The sequence below is a fragment of the Hylobates moloch genome, unplaced genomic scaffold, assembly GCF_009828535.3.
Source record: "Hylobates moloch isolate HMO894 unplaced genomic scaffold, HMol_V3 SCAFFOLD_29, whole genome shotgun sequence".
Lineage (NCBI taxonomy): Eukaryota > Metazoa > Chordata > Mammalia > Primates > Hylobatidae > Hylobates > Hylobates moloch.
The window spans coordinates 4021872-4044739 of NW_026652304.1; the positions used below are offsets into that span (position 1 = coordinate 4021872).

General features: G+C 40.2%; 1 protein-coding gene across 2 annotated transcripts in view; it reads left to right on the forward strand.

Annotated features, from left to right (window-relative positions):
* The first annotated feature begins 1326 nt into the window (after positions 1 to 1326).
* Positions 1327 to 22868, forward strand: part of LOC116463221 (peptidyl-prolyl cis-trans isomerase-like 4) — a 42924-nt gene continuing 21382 nt past the window's right edge. Inside the window, exons 1-9 of one of the 2 annotated variants that reach the window (XM_032146227.3) lie at positions 1327 to 1396; positions 5742 to 5809; positions 5897 to 5961; positions 6245 to 6362; positions 11587 to 11729; positions 12556 to 12652; positions 13760 to 13876; positions 19840 to 19964; positions 21386 to 21452. In XM_032146227.3, the coding sequence (XP_032002118.1) occupies positions 1327 to 1396; positions 5742 to 5809; positions 5897 to 5961; positions 6245 to 6362; positions 11587 to 11729; positions 12556 to 12652; positions 13760 to 13876; positions 19840 to 19964; positions 21386 to 21452 (870 nt within the window). Of the gene's footprint in view, positions 1397 to 1947; positions 2228 to 5741; positions 5810 to 5896; positions 5962 to 6244; positions 6363 to 11586; positions 11730 to 12555; positions 12653 to 13759; positions 13877 to 19839; positions 19965 to 21385; positions 21453 to 22868 lie in introns of those variants that run through there. The other variant, XM_058434516.1, reaches the window with a different exon arrangement.

The following is a 22868-nucleotide window of genomic DNA, read 5'->3' on the forward strand; positions in this document are numbered from 1 at the left end:
GGGTTCTCTATTCTGTTCCATTGATCTATTTGCCTGTTTTTATACCAGTACCATGCTGTTTTGGTGACTATAGCCTTATAGTAGAGTTTGAAGTCAGGTAAAGAACAAAAAAGCCCAGGTACAGCCTCATGCCTTTAATCCCAGCACTTTGGAAGGCCGAGGCGGGCGGATCCACGAGGTCAGGAGGTTGAGACCATCCTGGCTAACACGGTGAAACCCCGTCTGTACTAAAAACACAAAAAATTAGCCGGGAGTGATAGCGGACACCTGTAGCCCCAGCTACTGGGGAGGAGGAGGCAGGAGAATAGGGTGAACCCAGGAGGCGGAGCTTGCAGTAAGCCGAGATCGCGCCACTGCACTCCAGCCTGGACGACAGAGCGAGACTCCGTCTCAAAAAAAAAAAAAAAAAAAAGCTTTGGCTTTTCGTCAGATGTGAAGTTATTGGAGATTATGTGTAAAATGTCGTAAGAGAGACTGACAGCCTTGCCCAGAAGAGTGTCTGGGGAATAAACTTGCATGGCAAAATGTTAGTTTTGGCCAGGCGCAGTGGCTCACGCCAGTAATCCCAGCACTTCGGGAGGCCAAGGCGGGAAGAGTTCGAACTCCTTGAGCTCAGGAGTTCGAGACCAGCCTGAGCAACACAGTGAGACCACCTCCCCCCACCGCCATCTCTACAAAAAATAAAAGAACAAAATTAGCCGGGCGTGGTGGCGCGCGCCTGTGGTCACTTGGGAGGCTGAGACAGGAAAATCGCTGGAGCCTGGGAGGTGGAGGTTGCAGTGAGCCGAGATCGCGCCACTGCATTCCAGCCTGGGCGACAGAACGAGACCCTGTCTCAAAACAGAAAACAAAACAAAATGTTAGTTCTTAGAATCGGAAACCCCTAGTAGAGGCCCAAAGTTGTTTTGCGAAAAGGAGACTGACGAGGAAACCCGGAGGAGTCCGCCCAAATAGGTGGAGAAGATCACGCCGCGGGCGCCCCCTGGTGGATAAAAGGGCCGCTCTGCTCTTGAGACAGACACAAACGGGGCACAAAACACTATACTGAGACCGTTCTGAGGGACAGGCTTCCGCCAAAATCGCCAAGGGCGGACCAGGATTTTCAAAACGGCCGCGCCGGGGGCGTGACCAACCCGAACTGTAAGTCGGCTGGGCAGCCAGGCGCCCGCACGCCGACCGGAAGGAACTGCCCGGAAGCGGGGGCGGCGCCAGCCAGATGACGCAAGAGGGGTCGCGCCGAGGGTGACGCGTGGCGTAGACAACGCCGACGGCCTGCGCCCGTCACCCCCCCGGCCCGGGGTTTGTAGCGGAGGAGGAGCGGGCGCCATGGCGGTTCTACTGGAGACCACTTTGGGCGACGTCGTCATCGACTTGTACACCGAGGAGCGGCCTCGTGGTGAGGCTTGAGCCCCACTCACCTGTCGCCGGGGTCCCCGAGCTTGTCTCCCTACTTTCCCTTCTCTGCCCAGTCCAGGGCAGAGATTGGCTAGAGCTCGAGCTTCTGGGCTGCTGGTGCCCGCGACTGGGCTGTTTTATTAATCGGCCTTGGCTAGAAAAGTTTTTGTGACGGGAATTCGTTTGAGCCTTGGCAGCCCTTCTCCCGTATTTTGTGTTGGCCAGTCCGGTGGAGGGTGCTTGCGGTCATTAATTGCCTTTGGGAGTGTGTGTGTGGGGCGTGTGTGTGTGTGTGTGATTCGAGCTGCACATACAATACCCATAGCTTTTGTGCCTTTATTGTGTTTACTCGTGAAAGGAACACAGGAACTATTGCTTGGTATGTAATCGGTTAAATCTTGATGAAGGCAGTTAGGGTGTGCTTGGCGCAGCGAGTGTGGGCATACTCCTTAGGTGGAGGAGGAAGAGGTCTGGAGTGTGGACTGAGCCTTTGAGGCACTGGGCTAAGTCCTGGGCTTGGCTTCTTGCCCCTGAGGGTCTGATTTTCCATTGGGGGACGTAAACACAGGAACCCATTTTAGTTTTCTATGTGTTATGGTAGAAGAATGTGTAAGTTGCCATGGAAACCAGAGGAGGGCGGCTTCTTTGGTGAGGATGGGAAGAAGCAAAGCTAGCAAAGACTATATAGAACACTTGAACTAGTTCTTTCAAAGATGAATGGGAATGAGGGTTTTCGTAGCTTGGACTTTGTTTGGAATTTTCTGGAAACGGCAAGTAGTTTGGTGTGGCTGGAAGGACTGGTGTGAGTCGTGGAATGGTAGACTCGAGTCTGGTGAGATACGCCTAGGTCAGTCGTGAATAGTCTTGTGTGCCCTACTGATGATCAGAGTCCTTGAAGATTTTAAAAGCAGGATTGAGGCATGGCATACTTGTTTTGAGAACGTAATAGGCAGCGGTGTGGAGAATGTATCAGAGTCAGGAAGAAACTGAGACCAGGAGAGATTACTTATAAACAGGGTCCTACCCACATGGAATGCAGAGGCTATCAAAGAAGGTGAAATAAGTTGCAATATTGTACAATAACTACCTCCTGCCGTGCTCCACTTTCCCCCGCACGCAGCTATTCCTCCGTCTTCTCCACCTGGCGAAAACACTACAAACTCTCCCGTACCATTTTTACCATTCTTTTGCTGTTTCTTTTAACCAATATTCCTCTCCACTATTGTCCTTCTGGCAAACTTACTACTTATTATCTAAATCTCAGATCAAGCGTCATCTCTTCTTTGAAGCTCTCCCTCCTTTCTAAGCAGAGTTACCTGAGGTTTCCTCTGCTCTGTCTTAGGTATTTTATAAACCACATGACACATTTTATTTTAACATTTACCTATTATCCTGGTGTTGTTTACAAGTCGTGTCCTCGCTCAAGAATGTAAACTCCAAAAAAAAAAAAAAAAATGTAAACTCCAATGAGAGCAGGAACTATACCATAATTATCATCTCTATATCCTGAGTACCTAGTACAATGTCTGCTACTTTTAGGGCACACACTAGAGGTTCAGTATAATAACTAATGGATATAAATGTGTTGTATTAGTTAGGACCCTTTGTGCAAGTGATAGAAACCCAACTCAAACTGGCATAAACAAAGAAAATAATTGGTTGCCTCATAATCCTGGGATAAGCTTGATTTTAAGGGTAGCTGGATCCATTGTTTCAAAGAATATTATAGGGAATTTTGTTTTTTATCTCTTGATTTTGCTTTTCTTTGAGTTCCTTTGACACTCTGTCCATGTAGAGTAGCACCTGGCAAAATAAATGGGCCTCTTTCCCCAGAGTTGTGAGGAAATAAAGGGGGGGTAGAACTACCCCACCCAATTAACAAGCAGTGGTTCTGCAAAGATAAGCCCTTAACACCAAAACATAAGTCCACCCCCTGTACATATTTGTAAGCATATGACTGGAGATGTGCTTACTTGTTTACCTGCTATATTTATACCCACTTATCAATCTATGGTCAACATATCCAGACTTACCTACCTTCCATTCTTTCTTCCTTTTTTAACTTTTTATTATAGAAAATTTAAAACACAGATGTAGAGAGAATCATGTAAGTGAACTCTCATGTCCACATGACCAGCTTTGACAGCTGTGAACACATAGCCAATCTTGCTTCATTTATAATACCCCCACCTCCAGTGCATCTATTTAATCTGTAATTACTTCAGTATGTATTTCTAAAATATAAGGTCTCTTTAAAGAAACAAGAAAAAATGGAACTATGAGCTTAAGTACCACATAAGTGACAGGTTAAAAAAAAGAAAAAAAACTTGACAGGGAAAAGGGAAAAATACTAAAGAAAAGAGAACAAGTTGTAAAAAAGAATAAAAAACGAACCATAAATCTTATCACACTTTGAAAGAACTAGCAATTATTTTTTAGTATCATTTAAACTTTCTTACTATCTCATAAACTTTTAAAAAATATGGTGATTTAAATTAGGACCTAAAGTCCATATATTGGTTAAAATGTCTCATATATGTTTTAATCTATTGGTTCTCCCCCTTTTTTTCTTGAAAAAAATTTGAGAAAGAACCTGGGTGCTTTGTCTTGTAGAATTTCTCTTGTTTTGGATTTGACTGATTATTTACTGGGTGTGTTAACATATTGTTGTGTCCCCTGTTTCCTATAAATTGTTCTTTAGCTTCAGAGCCTTGATTAGGTTCCAGTTTAATGTTTTTGGCAAGAATATTTCATATAAGATAGTGTGTACTTTCAGCTGCATCACATTCAGGAGGCACTTGATGTCTGGTTGGCTGTTTCTGTGATGTTAAAATTGGTCAGTGGGTTAAGGCCTTGTTGCGCTTGTAAATTGTTCCCATCGGATTTTGATGAAAGACCTAAAGATTTTGGCAGCCATTGATGATCATTGCCTAAATTCATTATTTTTGTTTACTAGTAAAAGGACCACTCCTATCTGTTAAACATGAAGCCCAGAAATATATTCAAGAAAAACAACTGCAAGACTGATATTCAGCACTCTTCAACAGCTCAGCCCCATCTCTCTCCAGTCTTTTCATCCTCTATTACTATGTAATACCAGACTATTACAGAACTTTGGTGTTTTGGACCTCCCCTAAAACATTTAAATTTCCACTTCCAGGCCTTTTCATAGTCTTCCAGACCTAAAATGCTCACCCTTCACTCTAGCCTTCCCTGAGGTTTTCTGATTTCCCTAGCCAGAAACAATCTTTTGAACTCTTGTGGAATTTTAAAAACCACTTTTTTACCATTTTAAATAAGTGGCACACATGTTATTAATTAGATATGCCCAGTATGTAACTACTTGTGTTCAGATGTAAGGACCCTAATTTAATGTAAGCTTTTTGAGGGCAGGGATTGCCTCATATATCTTACTGTCTGTCTGGTTTCTAACTTAGTGCCTTAAGAACTTGTCAATGTGTCTTTCCACGACTAGACTGTGAACTTTTTGAGAGCAGGGACCACAGTTTAATGGCATTTGTCATGGCGGTGTCAGGCAGCTAGAAGGTACTCAGTAAATGTTTATTGGATAAGCAGATTAATTTATATGAGAAAGATTGTTCATAAGTGTATGGATTTTTATAAGGGGCTGTTTAACTATTATTAAAAAAATGACCCTGGATGTTTGACTTTTTCCTAATTGATATAATGTATTCATTTTTATATATTCTGCTAGATCCTTTTCTATTACAATATGCTCTTTAAGTGTTCTTTTTTCTCGTAATAAAATCAATCCATCAGTAAATGATTGCTTATAAGTGTCAGTTTTCTGTATTAGCCCAGATGCCCCAAAAGTCCTATGAAAGAAAAAAAAAGATAATTTAAAATGTTTTTTTTTTCCTAGACTTAGTGCCCTTTTATTTTATTTTATTTTATTTTGAGATGGAGTCTCGCTGTGTTGCCCAGACTGGAGTGCAGTGGTGCGATCTCGGTTCACTGCAACCTCCACCTCCTGGGTTCAAGTGATTCTCCTGCCTCAGCCTCCCTAGTAGCTGGGATTACAGGTGCCCGCCACCATGCCTAGCTAATTTTTTTGGTATTTTTAGTTGAGACAGGGTTTCACCATATTGGCCAGGCTGGTCTCAAACTCCTGACCTCAAGTGATCCGCTCACCTCGGCCTCCCAAAATGCTGGGATTACAGGTGTGAGCCACAGCGCCCGGCCTATTGCCCTTTTTTATAGCTTTGGACATTTGACTTTTTTTTTCTTTTAATAGTAATTTAGAAATTACATTTCACTGTGGCTTTACTTGTTTAAAAATGTGTTTGTGGATTACTGTGATAAATTTGGTATTTACTTTCTTGCAGCCTGCTTGAATTTCTTGAAATTGTGCAAAATAAAATATTACAATTATTGCCTTATTCACAATGTACAGGTGAGTTGGTAGATATTAGTCATTTCCTTTGTTATTGGAACTATCTAACAAACTCTGTGAATTAACAAAGAATCCTACATATTACAGAGGGATTTTATCATACAAACTGGCGATCCTACAGGGACTGGCCGTGGAGGAGAGTCTGTTTTTGGGTAAGTTGTTTTATTTATTTATTTTTAACGTCTGGAAGGGCAGAACAAATTCTTTTATTCTTAAATGAAGAAAAATATAATTGCTCATGTTTCAATCTGCATTTTAAAATATAGTTTAAATTTAGATTTTTCCCCCAAGTTCCCTAAATATCTAGAGAAAAAAGTAATATTTGGAATTCTGTTGGCATTTCTGTAAAGAAATAATTGATAACCCTGTATGTTACTAGTACTTCTGTATTTCATTTTGAAGTACTTACATTTATAACCTTATATGTTTTTTCAGCCAACTGTATGGTGATCAAGCAAGCTTTTTTGAGGCAGAAAAAGTCCCAAGAATTAAGCACAAGAAGAAAGGCACAGTGTCCATGGTGAATAATGGCAGTGATCAACATGGATCTCAGGTTAGGAAATGAGTAAGAATATGAGATTTGCTTAGAAATGAAGGACTGGAAGGAGCCCACAGAGTTATTTTTTAAACTATCCAGTAAGGCTTAGAGGGTTTCAATCAGAAATATGTGTTGGGGAAAAAATGCACTTTTTCTATATTAAAAAAAATTATTTTCTTCTTTTAAATATAAAGCATTCCCATTGTGAAGAATTGAGAAAATACAGAAAAGTACAAAGAAAAACATTACCTGCCACTCCACCATCCATGATTATCACTGTTCACATTTGTGGCTCGTTTTTCAGTATTTGTTTTTATTTAATTAATTTATTTATTTTTATGAGATGTAGTCTCACTGTGTCACCCAAACTGGAGTGCAATGGCACAGTCTTGGCTCACTGCAAACTCTGCCTCCCGGGTTCAAGCAACTCTCCTGCCTCGGCCTTCCGAATAGCTAGGATTACATGCGCCTGCCACAACACCTGGCTAATTTTTATATTTTTAGTAGAGATGGGGTTTCACCATGTTGGCCACGATCGTCTCAAACACTTGACCTCATGATCCGCCTGCCTCGGCCTCCCAAAGTGCTGGGATTACAGGCGTGAGCCGCTGCGCCTGGCCGTTTTTCAGTATTTCTTACTTTTTTAAAAACATTACGCAGAGTACCTTCTATTCGTTGTCTTGTTTAATTCTCCCAATGGCCCTGTTAATTCTCCCAATAGAGTAGGTACTTCTATTTTCTACTATATACACATGAAGTTGAGTCATGGATTGTCCAAGTATTTTGTTTTATTTTATTTTATTTTATTTACTTAGAGAAAGAGTCTTGCTCTGTCGGCCAGGCTGGAGTGCAGTGATGTGATCTCAGCTCACTGCAACCTCCACCTCTCAGGTTCAAGCAATTCTCCTGCCTCAGCCTCCTGAGTAGCGGGATTACAGATGCCTGCCACCATGCCTGCCTACTTTTTGTATTTTTAGTAGAGACAGGGTTTTGCCCTGTTGGCCAGGTTGGTCACAAACTCTTGACCCCAGGTGATCCACCTGCTTTGGCCTCCCAGAGTGCTGGGATTACAGGTGTGAGCCACCATGGCCGACCAAAAAGTACTTTATTACTAAAAAATGCTTCTGATCATCTGAGCCTTCAGTAAATCATAATCTTTTTGCTGGTGAAGGGTCTTGCCTTGATGTTGTTGGCCGTTGACTAATCAGGGTGGTGATTGCTGAAGGTTGGGGTGACTGTGGCAGCTTCTTAAAATAAGACAACTGACTGGCGCAGTGGCATATATCTGTAATCCCAGTACTTTGTGGGGGCAAGGCAGGCAGATCGGTTGAGCTCAGGATTTTGAGACCAGCCCAGGAAACATGGTGAAAACCCCATCTCCACAAAAAAATACAAAAATTAGCTGAGCATGGTGGTACAGGGCTGTAGTTCCTGCTTCTTGGGAAGCTGAGGTGGGAGGATCACTTGAGCCTAGGAGGTCAAGGGTGCAGTGAGTGTGATTGCACCACTGCACTCTAGCTTGGGTGACAGTGAGACCTTGTCTTGCAAATAAATAAATAAATAAGACAACAGAAGTTTGCCATGTTGATGGACTCTTCTTTCATGAAAGATTTCTGTGTATCATACGATGCTGTTGGATAGCATTTAGTAGAATTCTTTTAAGATTGAAGTCAATCCTCTCAAACCCTGCTACTACTGTATCAGCCAAGTTTATGTAATGTCCTGAATCTTTTGTTGTCATTTCAACAATTATCATACACCAGGACTAGATTCCATCTCAGTAAATCACTTGGCTGGGTGCAGTGGCTCATGCCTGTAATCCCACCACTTTGGGAGGCTGAGGTGGGCGGATCACCTGAGGTCAGGAGTTTGTGACCAGCCTGACCAATATGGTGAAACCCCGTCTCTACTAAAAATACAAAAATCAGCTCGGCGTGGTGGCGGATGCCAGTAGTCCCAGCTACTTTGGAGGCTGAGACAGGAGAATTGCTTGAACGTGGGAGGCGGAGGTTGCAGTGAGCCGACATTGCACCACTGCACTCCAGCCTGGGTGATGCAGCAAGACTGTCTCAAACAAAAGAAAAAAAAAATAAGGAAGAAAACCACTTTGTTTGCTCATCCTTAAGAAGCAGCTCCGTATCTGGTCGAGTTTGATCATGAGATTGCAGCATTCAGTCCCATCTTCAGGCTCTACTTCTAATTCTCATTCTCTAGCAATTTCCACCACATTTGCAGTTACTGCCTTCACTGAAGTCTTGAGCCACTCAAAGTCATCCATGAGGGTTGGAATCTACTTCTTCCTAACTTCTGTTAATATTGATATTTTGACCTCCTCCCACAAATCACGAATGTTCTTAATGACATCTAGAATGGTGAATCTTTTTCAGAAGGTTTTCAATGTACTTGCCCATATCCATCAGAGGAATCACCATCTATGGCAACTATAGCCTCACAAAATGTATTTTTTTTTTAATTTTTATTTTTAGAGATGGGGCCTCACTACATTGCTCAAGTGATCCTTCTACCTCAGCCTCCTGAGTAGCTGGGACTACAGGTGCATGCCACATGTCAGGCTGTATTTCTTAAATAATAATACTTGAAAGTTGAAATTACTCTTTGATCCATGGCTGCAGAATGGCTGTTACGTTAGCAGGCATGAAAACAGTATTTTTTTTTTTTTTTTGAGACAGTCTTACTCTGTCACCCAGGCTGGAGTACAGTGGTGAAGTCTCACCTCACTGCAACCTCTGCCTCCTGGGTTCAAACAGTTCTCTTGCCTCAGCCTTCTGAGTAGCTGGGATTACAGGTGTGCACCACTACGCCCGGCTGATTTTTTGTATTTATAGTAGAGATGGGTTTTCACCATGTTGACTATGTTGGCCAGGCTGGTCTTGAACTGGCCTCAAGTGATCCACCTGCCTCAGCCTCCCAAAGTGCTGGGTTTACAGGGGTGAGCCACGTGCACAGCTGAAAACAATATTAATTTCCTTGTCAGAACTCCTAGGTGACCTGGAGTATTGTCAATGAGCAGTAACATTTTAAAAGGATTTCTTATTAAAAGAACAGTAATATTTAAAAGGATTTTTGTTCTGAGCAGCAGGTCTCAACAGTGATCTTAAAGTATTTGATAAACCCTGCTGTAAACAGATGTGCTGTCATCCAGGCTTTGTTGTTCCATTTCTAGAGCACAGGCAGAATAGATTTAGCATCATTCTTAAGGGCCCTGGGATTTTTGGTATAGTCAGTGAGCATTGGTTTCAACTTAAAAGTCACCAGCTGGAGTAGCCTGTAACAGAAGAGTCAGCTTGTCTTTGAAGCTTTGAAGCTAGGCATTGACTTTTCCTCTCTAGATATGAAAGTCCTAAGTGGCATCTTCCAATATAAGTCTGTTTCATCTACATGGAAAATTTGTTATTTCATGTAATCATCTTCATCAGTGATCTTAGCTAGATCTTCCAGATAACTTGATGCATGCTGCAGTTTCTTTCTTTTTTTTTTTTTTTTGGGACAGAGTTTCACTCTGTTGCCCAGGCTGGAGTGCAGTGGCGTGATCTCAGCTCACTGCAACCTTCGCCTCCCGGGTTCAAGCAATTCTCCTGCCTCAGCCTCCTGAGTAGCTGGGATTACAGGCACACGCCACCATGCCTGGCTAACTTTTGTATTTTTAGTGGAGACAGGGTTTCACCATGTTGGTCAGGCTGGTCTTGAACTCCTGACCTTGTGATCTGCCTGCCTCGGCCTCCCAAAGTGCTAGGATTACATAGGCATGAGCCACTGCACCTGGCCACTTGCTGTAGCTTCTATGTCAGCACTTGGTGCTTCACCTTGCACTTTTATTTATTTATTTATTATTTTATTATTTTTTATTATTATTATTATTTTTTGAGACGGAGTCTCGCTCTGTCGCCCAGGCTGGAGTGCAGTGGCGCAATCTCGGCTCACTGCAAGCTCTGCCTCCCAGGTTCGAGCTATTCTCCTGCCTCAGCCTCCCGAGTAGCTGGGACTACAGGTGCCCACCACCACGCCCAGCTAATTTTTTGTATTTTTAGTAGAGACGGGGTTTCACCATGTTAGCCAGGATGGTCTCGATCTCCTGACCTCGTGATCCACCCGCCTCAGCCTCCCAAAGTGCTGGGATTACAGGTGTGAGCCACCATGCCCGGCCCACCTTGCACTTTTAAATTATGGAGACAGCTTCTTTCCTTAAACTTTTATTTTATTTTATTTTATTTTGAGATGGAGTAATCCACTGCGCCTGGCCTCTTTGCTTAAACTTAATGAATTAACCTCTGCTAGCTTCAGACTTTCTTTTGCAGCTACCTCCCCTCTCTCAGCCTTTATAGAATTGAAGAAAGTTAGGGCTTGTTTGGAATTAGGCTTTGGCTTAAGGGATCGTTGTGGCTGGTTTGACCTGTGTAGATTACTAAAACCTTCTTCATATCAGCAGTAAGCCTGTTTCATTTTCTTATCATTCATGTGTTCACTGGAATAGCACTTCTAATTTTCTTCAAGAACTTTTCCTTTGCATTTACAACTCAGCTATTGTTTGGTACAAGAGGCCTAGCTTTCGGCTTATCTTGGCTTTCAACGTGCCTTTCTCACTATGCTTAATCATTTTTAGCTTTTGATTTAAAGTAAGAGATGTGTCATTCTTCCTTTTACTTGAACACTTTAGAGTCTCTTGTAGGGTTAATTGGCCTCATTTCAGTATTGTTGTGTCTCGGGGAATAGGGAGCACTGAGAGGGAGGAAGATGGGAATGGCTGGTTGGTGGAGTAGTCAGAACACATACAGCATTTATGGATTAAGTTCACCATCTTATATGGGCACAGTTTGTGGTGCCCCAAAACAATTGCAGTAGTAAGATCAAAGATTATAGATGGTAATAACAGATACAATAGTAATGAAAAAGTTTGAAATCTTGTGAGAATTACCAAAATGTGAGCCAGAAACATGAAGTGAGCATATGCTGTTGGGAAAATGGCACCAATAGACTTACTCAATACATGGTTGCCAGAAATCCTTAATTGTAAAAAATGCAGTATCTGCAAAGTGCAATAAAATGAGGTATGCCAATATAAGCTTTGTACTTTTTACTTAGTTTTGGTAACAAATGTCTAAGAATTGGTGCAGTAAATGTGGACTCTTAACTTTCATGTATTTTTTTGTCAGTCTGTAACTGATTTCAGTTTGAGTTATGTATTATTTTTATGGTATTTATTATGTGTCCTTCTGTATAGTTTCTTATCACTACAGGAGAAAATCTGGATTACCTTGATGGTGTCCATACAGTGTTTGGTGAGGTGACAGAAGGCATGGATATAATTAAGAAAATTAATGAGACCTTTGTTGACAAGGACTTTGTACCATATCAGGATATCAGGTGTGGTTACAATTTACTATCTGAGTGTACTAGAATGTTTTAATATTGAGATGTTTAACATGTAGTGGTATGGATAGGAACAGTATGTGTAGGACTGGTTTCTGGATAATTCTAATCCCAAAAGGTGAATTAATATAAGACTGTAAGAATATTTATAATAAAAAGGACCTTTTGTATTTTTATACTTGTACTAATTATTTATAATTACATTTGGAGGAATTATTTATTTATTTATTTATTTTTTGAGACAGAGTCTCATGCTGTTGCCCAGGCTGGAGTGCAGTGGCACGATCTTGGCTCACTGCAAGCTCTGTCTCCCGGGTTCACACCATTCTCCTGCCTTAGCCTCCCGAGTAACTAGGACTACAGGCGCCCACCACCACGCCTGGCTAATTTTTTGTATTTTTAGTAGAGACGGGGTTTCACCATGTTAGCCAGGATGGTCTCGATCTCCTGACCTCGTGATCCACCCACCTCGGCCTCCCGAAGTGCTGGGATTACAGGCGTGAGCCATTGCGCCCAGCTGGAGGAATTGTTAATGCTTTAATTTAGTTTTTTAATTGAGAAATAAGGCAAAAGTACTAAGATTTAGACAGTTATATTAGTTTACATTGTAAAGTAATGCAGGGTAATAAATACGGTATCACTCAATGCAAAACAGTAACACTCATTGTGAAAGTATATCTAGGTTAGTAATATCCATGTGCAGTACGGGTTTTTTTTTGGCCTTAGAGATAATCAAGTAATTTTTTGTAATCTATTAAAATAAAATAGGATTCTGAAATAACTTAAATGTGTAACATTTGATTTGGATTTATTTTGTAAGGATAAATCATACAGTGATTTTAGATGATCCATTTGATGACCCTCCTGATTTATTAATCCCTGATCGATCACCAGAACCTACAAGGGAACAATTAGATGTAAGTAAAGCCCTCTTATGATTAAATGTACATTCGTATTAATGATTTGTATGGATTTATCTTTTTCATCTATTAAAGTTAATTTTTTCCAAATTATTATCTTGCTTAATTATATTAGAACAAGTTTAGAGTTCTTTTTCTTTTCCACAGAGATGCTCATTTTTCTAGCTGTCTTCTCATTTCTCTAATTTCCTTTTTTCAGTTTCTTTTCTCCTGAGATAACCTTAGCTCTAGAAGCTTACATGAACACCTTGGGAAAGTGTTTTTCTTATCATCAAATTAAACTATTATCTTGTGAGGTAACTTTTCAACTGGGGACACTCTGGAGCCAGGCTAGAACCCAGAAGTTTCTGTGAAACAGTGCAGACTGTTCCCCCACATATTTAAGGTTTATGTGGCTTCCTCAAAGCTGAATTTGTCTTTGTGGTTGGGATTGGTGCTTAATTGTCAGATCATTTCTCTTCATTCAGCAGTTAGAATTGGATAATAAATAGTGTCCATATAAATATTTATTTTTATTTATGTATTTTTTTGAGATGGAGTCTCACTTTGTTGCCCAGGCTGGAGTGCGTGGTGGGATCTCGGCCCATTGTGGCCTCTGCCTTCCTCATTCAATCAATTCTCGTGCCTCAGCCTCTTGAGTTGCTGGGATTGTAGGCGCATGCCACCATGCCCAGCTAATTTTTGTATTTTTAGTAGAGACGGGGTTTCACTGTGTTGGCCAGGCTGGTCTCGAACTCCTGACCTCAAGTGATCCACCCGCCTGGCCTCCCAAAGTGCTGGGATTACAGGCATGAGCCACCACGCCTGGCCTATTTTGATTTTAACAGAAGCCCACTTTTGCTAATATTTTAGAATTAATATAAATCAATTCTTGGAGGTTTATAAGTTTGTCTCAGTTGCTGTCCAATTAATTATTAAAAATTTTTTTTAGAGACAAGATCTCACTGTGTCACCCAGCTGGAGTGCAGTGGTGTGATTGTAGCTCACTGCAACCTTGATCAGTTACTGTTTTAGCATGTTTAACTAAGAATAAAGTATGTCTTCTATGTTTCTCAGATTTTTTTTATTCTTTAAATATATACATCAGTAACTTCTGTCTTACAGAGTGGTCGAATAGGAGCAGATGAAGAAATTGATGATTTCAAAGGAAGATCAGCTGAGGAAGTAGAAGAAATAAAGGCAGAAAAAGAGGCTAAAACTCAGGCTATACTTTTGGAGATGGTAAGATAATTATCTTTGTTCAAATTGTTCTGTAATATATCTAATGATACTTACTGAGTGTTTATTTCTGGCTCTTCGGTAGTCTTAAAATATTAAAAATTGAGTTATGATTTTTTTCTGGTTTAAATTTGGTATGGCATAATAATAAATTGGCTCTACTGTGAAAATAAATTTGGCTCTACTGTCAATATAGTGCTAAGTGCCTTTTTAAACAGTGGGAAGTGGATCTCTAACTTATTAATTGAATTTCAGTTGTTTAATATTCATCTCATTTTTAAAGAGTGTTTAGCAGGCTGAATTTTATGTATATTAAAGAATAGTTCTTCATTGTACCACTCGAGTGTTAAGATTAAACAGAATGGTAGTTGTAGTGTAAAATAATGGGTAGAAACTGAGCACTCTAAAATATACTGCTTCTCTGTATTACTAACAACCTGAAGTCATTTGGGGAATAATAATTCAGTAGATGATTAATTGACCTACTTGGTATTATTTTCCATTTCTTATTTTTGTAGAATAGGCATACCTGTCATATCATAGATAATAAATATTGGAATGAATGGATAATAAAGTTACTATTTTATATAATAGAACTTTCAGATTTGTAGTCTGTTTTAAAGTTTATTTATTATTTTATAGAGACAGGGTCTCACTCTGTTGCTCAGGCTGGAGTACAGTGGTGTATGATCATAGCTTGCTGCAGCTTCCAACTCCTCAGCTCAAGCAATGCCCCTGCCTCAGCCTCCTGAGTTGCTGAGACCACAGTCGCACACCACAATGCCCTGCTAATTTTAAGATTTTTTTGTAGAGACAGGATCTCTCTATGTTGGCCAGGCTTAAGTTTATACTACCATCAACTGTCTGAATGAACAAATAGTAAAGGCTGTATAGTTCAAGAAAGCTTTACTGAAATTAAAAAAATTAATTGAAAATACACATTTTAATGAGCACACTGTGTATCTCAGAGTATTGACCCTGAACACCCAACAGCAAGACAAATTCTAAGAGAATTACTACACTTGAAAGGTATGTTGAACAACAACTGGGCAGAAAGAATAAGTTACTTATGAGGGAATGAATTTAGATTGTTATCAGACTTTTCAACAGCAACACTTTGGAAGTTTATGCCAGAAGAAAATAGATTAACATACTTTTTAAAACTTTTTGTTTTCAGATAATTTCAAATTTATGGAAAAAAGTACATAGAACTTCTATATACCTTTTACCCACATTCACCAATTTTTAACATTTTGCTACATCTGTTTTATGATTCTCTCTTTTTCTCTCTTTCTGATTATACAAGCACATAAACATACTTTTTTTTCTGGACTATTTGGCAGTAAGTTGCCTGTTATTTCCCTTTACCTCTTAATCAGTGTGTATTTCCTAAAAGCAACAGTATTCAGTGTGTATAACAATATGTACGTATTCACAGTGTAGTTATCAAAATCAGAAAATTTAGAAGTGACAGAAATTACAGTTTATAGGGCTGGGCACAGTGGCTCACGCCTGTAATCCCAGCACTTTGGGAGGCCGAGGCGGGTGGATCATGAGGTCAGGAGTTCGAGACCAGCCTGGCCAACATGGTGAAACTCCGTCTCTACTAAAAATACAAAAATTAGCTGGGTGTGGAGGCACGCGGCTGTAATCCCAGATACTTGGGAGGCTGAGGCAGGAGAATCGCTTGAACCCAGGAGGCGAAGGTTGCTGGGAGCTGAGATCGCACCATTGCACTCCAGCCTGGGCAACAGGGCGAGACTCCGTCTCAAAAAAAAGAAAAAAGAAATTACAGTTTCTATTCCAGTTTTGCCAGTTGTTTTAATAATATCTTTTATAATTGTTTCCTCCTCCAGACTAGAATCCAGCTCATGACTTATCATCTGTTGCATTTATTTTGTAGAATATTTTCCTTTTTTTTTTGTTTTTTGAGACGGAGTTTCTGTTGCCCAGGCTGGAGTGCAATGGCATGATCTTGGCTCACTGCAACCTCCACTTCCCGGGTTCAAGCGATTCACCTGCCTCAGCTTCCCAAGTAGCTGGGATTATAGGTGCCTGCCACCCATGCCTGGCTAATTTTTTTTTTTTTTTGAGACAGAATCTCGCTCTGTTATCCAGGCTGGAGTGCAGTGGCACGATCTCGGCTCACTGCAACCTCTGCCTCCCGTGTTCAAGCAATTCTCCTGCCTCAGGCTCCCGAGTAGCTGGGATTACAGGCGCCCGCCACCACATCCAGCTAATTTTTTGTAATTTTAGTAGAAACAGGGTTTCACTATGTTGCCCAGGCTGGTTTCGAACTCCTGAGCTCAGGCAATCCGCCTGCCTTGGCCTCCCAAAGTGCTGGGATTACAGGTGTGAGCCACTGTGCCCGCCCGAGCCCTCCCTTCTTATCTGCTTATCTATCCGTTCATTATCAGTGTCTCATGGATTCTTTTTTTGGCTTTGTTTTTAATAAATAGACAATTTGTAGAGCAATTTTAGAATTATAGAAAAACTGAACAGAAAGTACAGAGAGTTTCTAAGTACTCCCTCCCTCTTTCCCCCAGTCTTGCATTATTGTGACACATTTGTTAACAATTGATGAGCCAATATTGATACATTATTAACTAAAATCCATGATTTACATTAGATTTCAAGCTTTGTGTTGTACATTCTGTGGAACTGACAAATGTATGATAGCATGTATCTACCCTTACAGGATCATTCAAGGTAGTTTCACTGTCGAAAAAATCCCCTGGGCTCCACCTGTTCATCCCCACCCCCAACACCCAGTTCTTGGCAACTACTGATGTTTTTATTGTCTATATAGTTTTGGCATTTTCAAAATGTCATATAGTTGGAATTACAGTGTATGTAGCATTTTCAGACTGTCTTCTTTCACTTAGCAATATGCATTTAAGGTTCCACTGTGCCTTTTTTCTTTCTTCCCTTTCTTTTTTCTTTTCCTTTCTTTTCTTTCCCTCCTTTTTTTTTTTTTTTTTTTTTGAGACAAGGTCTCGCTCTTGTTGCCAGGCTGGAGTGCAGTGGCGCGATCTCGGCTCACTGCAACCTCCGCCTCCCAGGTTCAAGAGATTGTCCTGCCTCAGCCTCCTGAGTAGCTGGGACTACAGGCACGTGCCACCACACCTGGCTAATTATTTTGTATTTTTAGTAGAGACGAGGTTTCACCACATTAGCCAGGATGGTCTTGATCTCTTGACCTCGTGATCTGCCCACCTCGGCCTCCCAAAGTGCTGGGATTACAGGCATGAGTCACCATGCCCGGCCCTTTTTTTTTTTTTTTAATTTTTTAATTTGAGACAGGTTCTCACTCTGTTGCATGGACAGTGGCACAATAACAGCTCACTGCACCCTGACCTCCAGGGCTCAAGTGATCCTCCTACGTCAGCCTCACAAGTAGCTGGGACCACAGGCGTGTGCCACCACGCCCAGCTAATTTTATTTTTTGTAGAGACAGAGTCTCACTATGTTGCCCAGCCTGGGATTTCATTTCTTTTTTTTTTTTTTTTTTTTGAGAGAAAGTCTCACTCTGTCACCCAGGCTGGAGTACAGTGGTGCTGTCATAGCTCACTATAACCTTGAACTTCTGAGATTGAGCAGTCTTCCTGCCTCAGCCTCTTGAGTAGCTGGGACTATAGGCACATGCCACCACACCTCGGTAATTTTTAAATTTTTTTGTAGAGATGGAGTCTTACGCATGTTGCTCAGGCTGATCCCAAACTCCTAGGTTCAAGTGATCCTCCTGCCTTGGCCTCCCAAAGTGTTGGGATTACAGGCATGAGCCACCATGCATGGCTGATAGCTCATTTCTTTTAATTGCTAAGTAATGTTTCATTGTATGGATGTATCACAGCTTGTTTATTTTTTACCTGTTGAAAGATACCTTGGTTGCTTCCAAGTTTTGGCAGTTGTGATTAAAGCTGCTGTAAACATTTGCATGCGGATTTTTGTGTAGGCATAAAGTTTCTATGCATTTGGGTAAATAGGAGTTCAGATGCTGGACTGAATGGTTTAGCTTTGTAAGAAACTGCCAAACTGTCTTCTAAAGTGGCTTTACATTTTACATTCCTACCAGCAATGAATGAGGGTTTCTTTTGCCTCACATCCTTGCCAGCATTTGCTGATGGTATTGTTTTGGATTTTAGTCACTCTAAAAGGTGATCCTGTGTCCTTTTGATTTTATTAACATGTTTCATCTTCTGTTTTCTAAGAATATCTGTTTCTCTTACCTTATTTGCATTTGTTTGTAATATAGTGATAATTCAGCTAGTGTTTTGTAAAATTAGTTTTGAATCTCATAGCTTTTATGAATGTTTTAAATTTCCTAATAGTATTTTAAAGTTAGCTCTGACCGAGTACTATAGCAAGTTCTTTTTTGACTCATTAACTTTTTTTCTTATTTGTGCTTCCTTTCTGCCATTATAGGTGCTTTGGAGGATTTTTACTAATTTGCTCTTCTCCTTCTGTGTTTTGACACTCTTTTTTCTTTTTTAGAGGCAGGGTCTTACTCTGTTTTCTAGGCTGGAGTGCAGTGATGTGATCATAGCTCATGCTGCCTCAAAAACTCTGGAACCCAAGCAGTCCATCCAACCTTCTGAATAGCTAGGACTACTCACACTGCCATGCCTGGCTAATTTTTAAATTTACTATAGAGACAAGGTCTTACTATGTTGCGTGGGCTGGTCTCAAACTCCTGGCTTCAAGAGATCCTCCTTCCTCAGCCTCCCAAAGTGTTGGGATTACAGGTGTGAGCTATCATGCCTGGCTGTGATACTTCTTATTGGACATAATGTTGTCTTTTAATAGACTTCAGAAACATTGAGGAGATCTTACTGGCTGTGTTGCTTCTTACTGTTTTTTTATTTTCAAGATTTTGGGGGGAAGGGCATGTTTATCCAAGAGGAGACACTTTACAGGTGATCTTATCAGAAATAATCTCTGAGAGAGTGTTTGAATATATGTATAAAGGGATGTTGTTGCCCCATCTAAATGTGACAGAGTTGCATACATATATGGTAAAACTCTGATGATATGCAAGGAAATGACTAAAAAGGAAAACCAAAAAGCAGAGTATTTGTTGTCTCTGATGAGGAGGCAGAGGGAGAATGGGATAGGTGACATTTTAGTTCTTAAGGTAGGTGGTAGCATCATAGTGGTTTTTATTTTTAAGCTTACTGACTTACATGTACTTTACATAAATTCTTATCCTTTAAAAAATATATCAAATACTTGAAAAAAGACGAAGTAGGGGTAAAATTAGGCTTTGAAGCCAGATAAATGTAGGTTCAGATCCCAGCTCTGTTGTTTACCACTGTGTGGCCTTGGGCAAGTTACTTGTTTAACCTTTTAAATTTCACTTTACTTGTCTTTATTTTATTTGTTTATTTATGAGATGGAACCTTGCTCTGTCGCCCAGGCTGGGGTGAAGTGGCGTTAGCTCACTGCAACCTCCGCCTCCTGGGTTCAAGCGATTCTACTGCCTCAGTGTCCTGAGTAGTTAGGACTACAGGTGCACACCACCACGCCCGTTTAATTTTTGTATTTTTAGTAGAGATGGGGTTTCACCATGTTGGCCAGGCTGGTCTTGAACTCCTGACCTCAGGTGGTCCACCCGCCTCGGCCTCCCAAAGTGCTGGGATTACAGGCGTGAGCTACCATGCCCGGCCAGTTTACTTGTCTTTAAAATGGAAATTGCAGGATTGTTTCAAGAATTAGCGTAATAGATCTGAAGCCCCAAGCACTGTTCACACAAAGTATGAGTTATTTAAATATTAGCTATCAACACTGTTAAGAATAGGAACAGTGTAGTTCAAATTTTGAAATCTTATTTGGATTTCTTTTCCAGAGCCTGCAGTTTGTAATATAAATTTAGATGTTTTAAGGAAATCAGCATTGTGGGATTGGGTAGGATTTAGAATGGAAACTAAATAGGAATTGATTTATGTTTTTGTTTGTTTGTAATTTAGGTGGGAGACCTACCTGATGCAGATATTAAACCTCCAGAAAATGTACTGTTTGTGTGTAAATTGAACCCAGTGACCACAGATGAGGATCTGGAAATCATATTCTCTAGATTTGGGCCAATAAGAAGGTAATCCTTAGAATTAGTGAAAGAGATATTTAGAAAAACTAGGTATTAGTTGGTGGTTTTCTAATGACATATTTTGATGATTCTGTGAATTCTAGGCGAATTTTGTACCGGTGAATTTTTACAAGTGAGTCTGGACAGTAGGGAAGAAAAGTATATATGTGTGTGTATGCATACATACGTACATACATACACACACACACACAGATAAATAATTGAATCTCCCACTCTCAACACATTTTCACTCTAAAACAGGAAATGAATGGAACGATTTAAATCTAGTTGTGTAATATTCTCAACAGCCTTCTTTAATATTTAAAATATTTATCTCATTCAACTCCTGGAATTACCAGCAATTTATGTCAAAATTAATTTAAAACTAAATTTTCTAAAATTTTTCTTTTGGTTAGTTTTCCCTGGATTAATGAAAAAGTCTATGAAGCTAGTATTTCTGTGAGGAAGGGGACTATTTTGTAATTGATTAAAAAGTATTATATTTAGGGTTTCCTTTTGTTTCAGGGATTTTATTTATTTATTTATTTTTTTTTGAGAGAGAGTCTCACTCTGTTGCCCAGGCTGGAGTGCAGTGACGTGATCTCAGCTCACTGCAACCTCTGCCTCCCGGGTTCAAGTGATTCTTCTGCCTCAGCCTCCCGAGTAGCTGGGACTACAGGCATGCGCCAACACGCCCAGCTAATTTTTGTATTTTCAGTAGAGATGGGGTTTCACCATATTGGCCAAGCTGGTCTCGAACTCCTGACCTTGTGATCCGTCCATCTTGGCTTCCCAAAGGGCTGGGGTTATAGGTGTGAGCCACTGCGCCCGGCCTCATTTCAGGTTTTTAAAATGAGACTTATGACACTTGGGGAAAGGGACAAGCCAGGTGCTTTCAACTTCAGCTTATTGGCTTTTTCACTTGGTTATTATGGTATATTAGTTCTGTAATTAACATTGTGCTTACAGTGTTAAATTTGAGCTTGATTTATATTAAAATTCAAAAATTTCAAAGCTTAAACTTACTAAACATTTATATATGTATGAGTATGCATACATTATTCTACAGTAATGTTAGATATTCTATAATTCGTCTATATTTGGACCAGAAAAGTGTTGTGATTTTAAAAGTCTTTAGCAGTAGTTTACTTTTGCCAAAGGAAAATTAAATATTCTTACTTCAGTGCTTAAGGGAATTTACGACTGTAGGCCTACATAAGGCGCTTAGAGTAGAATTTAGATCATTTAGTTACTGCTCTGGTGAACTATTTTTAAAAAAGAATTGTTACTAAATGAATTTGGAAAAATAATCTATGAATTTAACTTTGCCTTGTAATAACTGACTGACTTCTTCTGCAGTTATGAAGAGTGAGAGTGAATGCTTTCTTCCTTTTTATTTTTTAAAGTCACTTTTAAATACTTTCTTTCAGTTGTGAAGTTATCCGAGACTGGAAGACAGGAGAGTCCCTCTGTTATGCTTTTATTGAATTTGAAAAGGTATGTCATAATACAGACATAAGTTTGGTATTTATTTGCTTTTATATGATACTAAAATGTGAAAAATTATAGAACTTTTTCTAGTTTCTAGAATTGCCCTTTCGTTTGGCAGTCCCCAAAATTAAGTTTATTGTATCTATATAGGGGATAAGTTCAACATCTGTTGATGTTAACCTACGTACTTTTACTTTAGGTTCAGGTGCAATCTGCATGAAAGTATCTTTAGAACTTTTTTTTTTTTGAGACAGGGTCTCACTCTGTTGCCCAGGCTGGAGTGCAGTGGCACAATCTCAGCTCACTGCAGCCTCCGCGTCTTGGTTCAAGCGATTCTCTTGCCTCAGCCTCCCGAGTAGCTGGGATTACAGGTGCCCACCACCACGCCCTGCTAATTTTTTTGTATTTTTAGTAGAGACGGGGTTTTGCCATATTGGCCAGGCTGGTCTTGAACTCCTGACCTCAAGCAATCGACCTGCCTCGGCCTCCCAAAGTGCTGGGATTACAGGCATAAGCCACCACACCCAGCCAATCTTAGAACTTTTTAAGTTCTAAGTAAAGCCCTTTAGAGACTCAATAATTTTTCCCTGTTACTTAAGTAGAGATAAAATTGAGTAATAGAGAACTGAACTGGATGCTAAGATTTAGATATTAATATATCTTTTGTCACTAGCCAGCTATTGTATGATACTTGGCAGTTTAGTTAACCATTCTTTCTAGGTCTTACCTTCTTATAAATAAAACTTGGGTAATAGATTAGATGGTCCCTTCTAGAGCTGTAATAATGATAGCTTATGTTGCTTAAATATTTACTTTAAGCTAGGCATTATGTTACTTTTGCTGCATTTAATCCTCACAGTTCTGTAAGATAGGGACCATCCCCTTTTCCAAATAAGTTAACTGAGACAGATAATGCTAATGTGACTTGTTCAAAATCACACACCTAGTGAATGAATGTCATAGCTGGGATTTGAACTCAGATATGTCTGACTCTGTTCCCATTGAGTTTGCACTATGCTATGGTATGCTCTTTTTTAATGCAATTTTGGACTCATATGTATCCAGTAGTAGCTCATTCTGAGTTCTAATTATTACAAAGCATTTATGGAATACCTTTTATGTTTTCAGACACAGCAATAAGGCCTAGGGATACAAGATGAATCATGGAGGGTTGAGGAAGATAGACACATAAAGTTATATGTAGGCACTGTGTCAGATGTACCAGAAATGATACTTACAAGGTACATTGGGGCCAGCAGAAAGACCTTTACCTTTGGTTTGCTGTGAAAACTTGTAGACCTGCACTAGCATTCTATCATTGACTCTATAGAATCTGTTATTTATTTTCTCACAAATAAAATTTCATTTGTAGCACATAGACTAATGACTGCCCATGTTTTGAGTTTTTTGCCGCTATGCCAT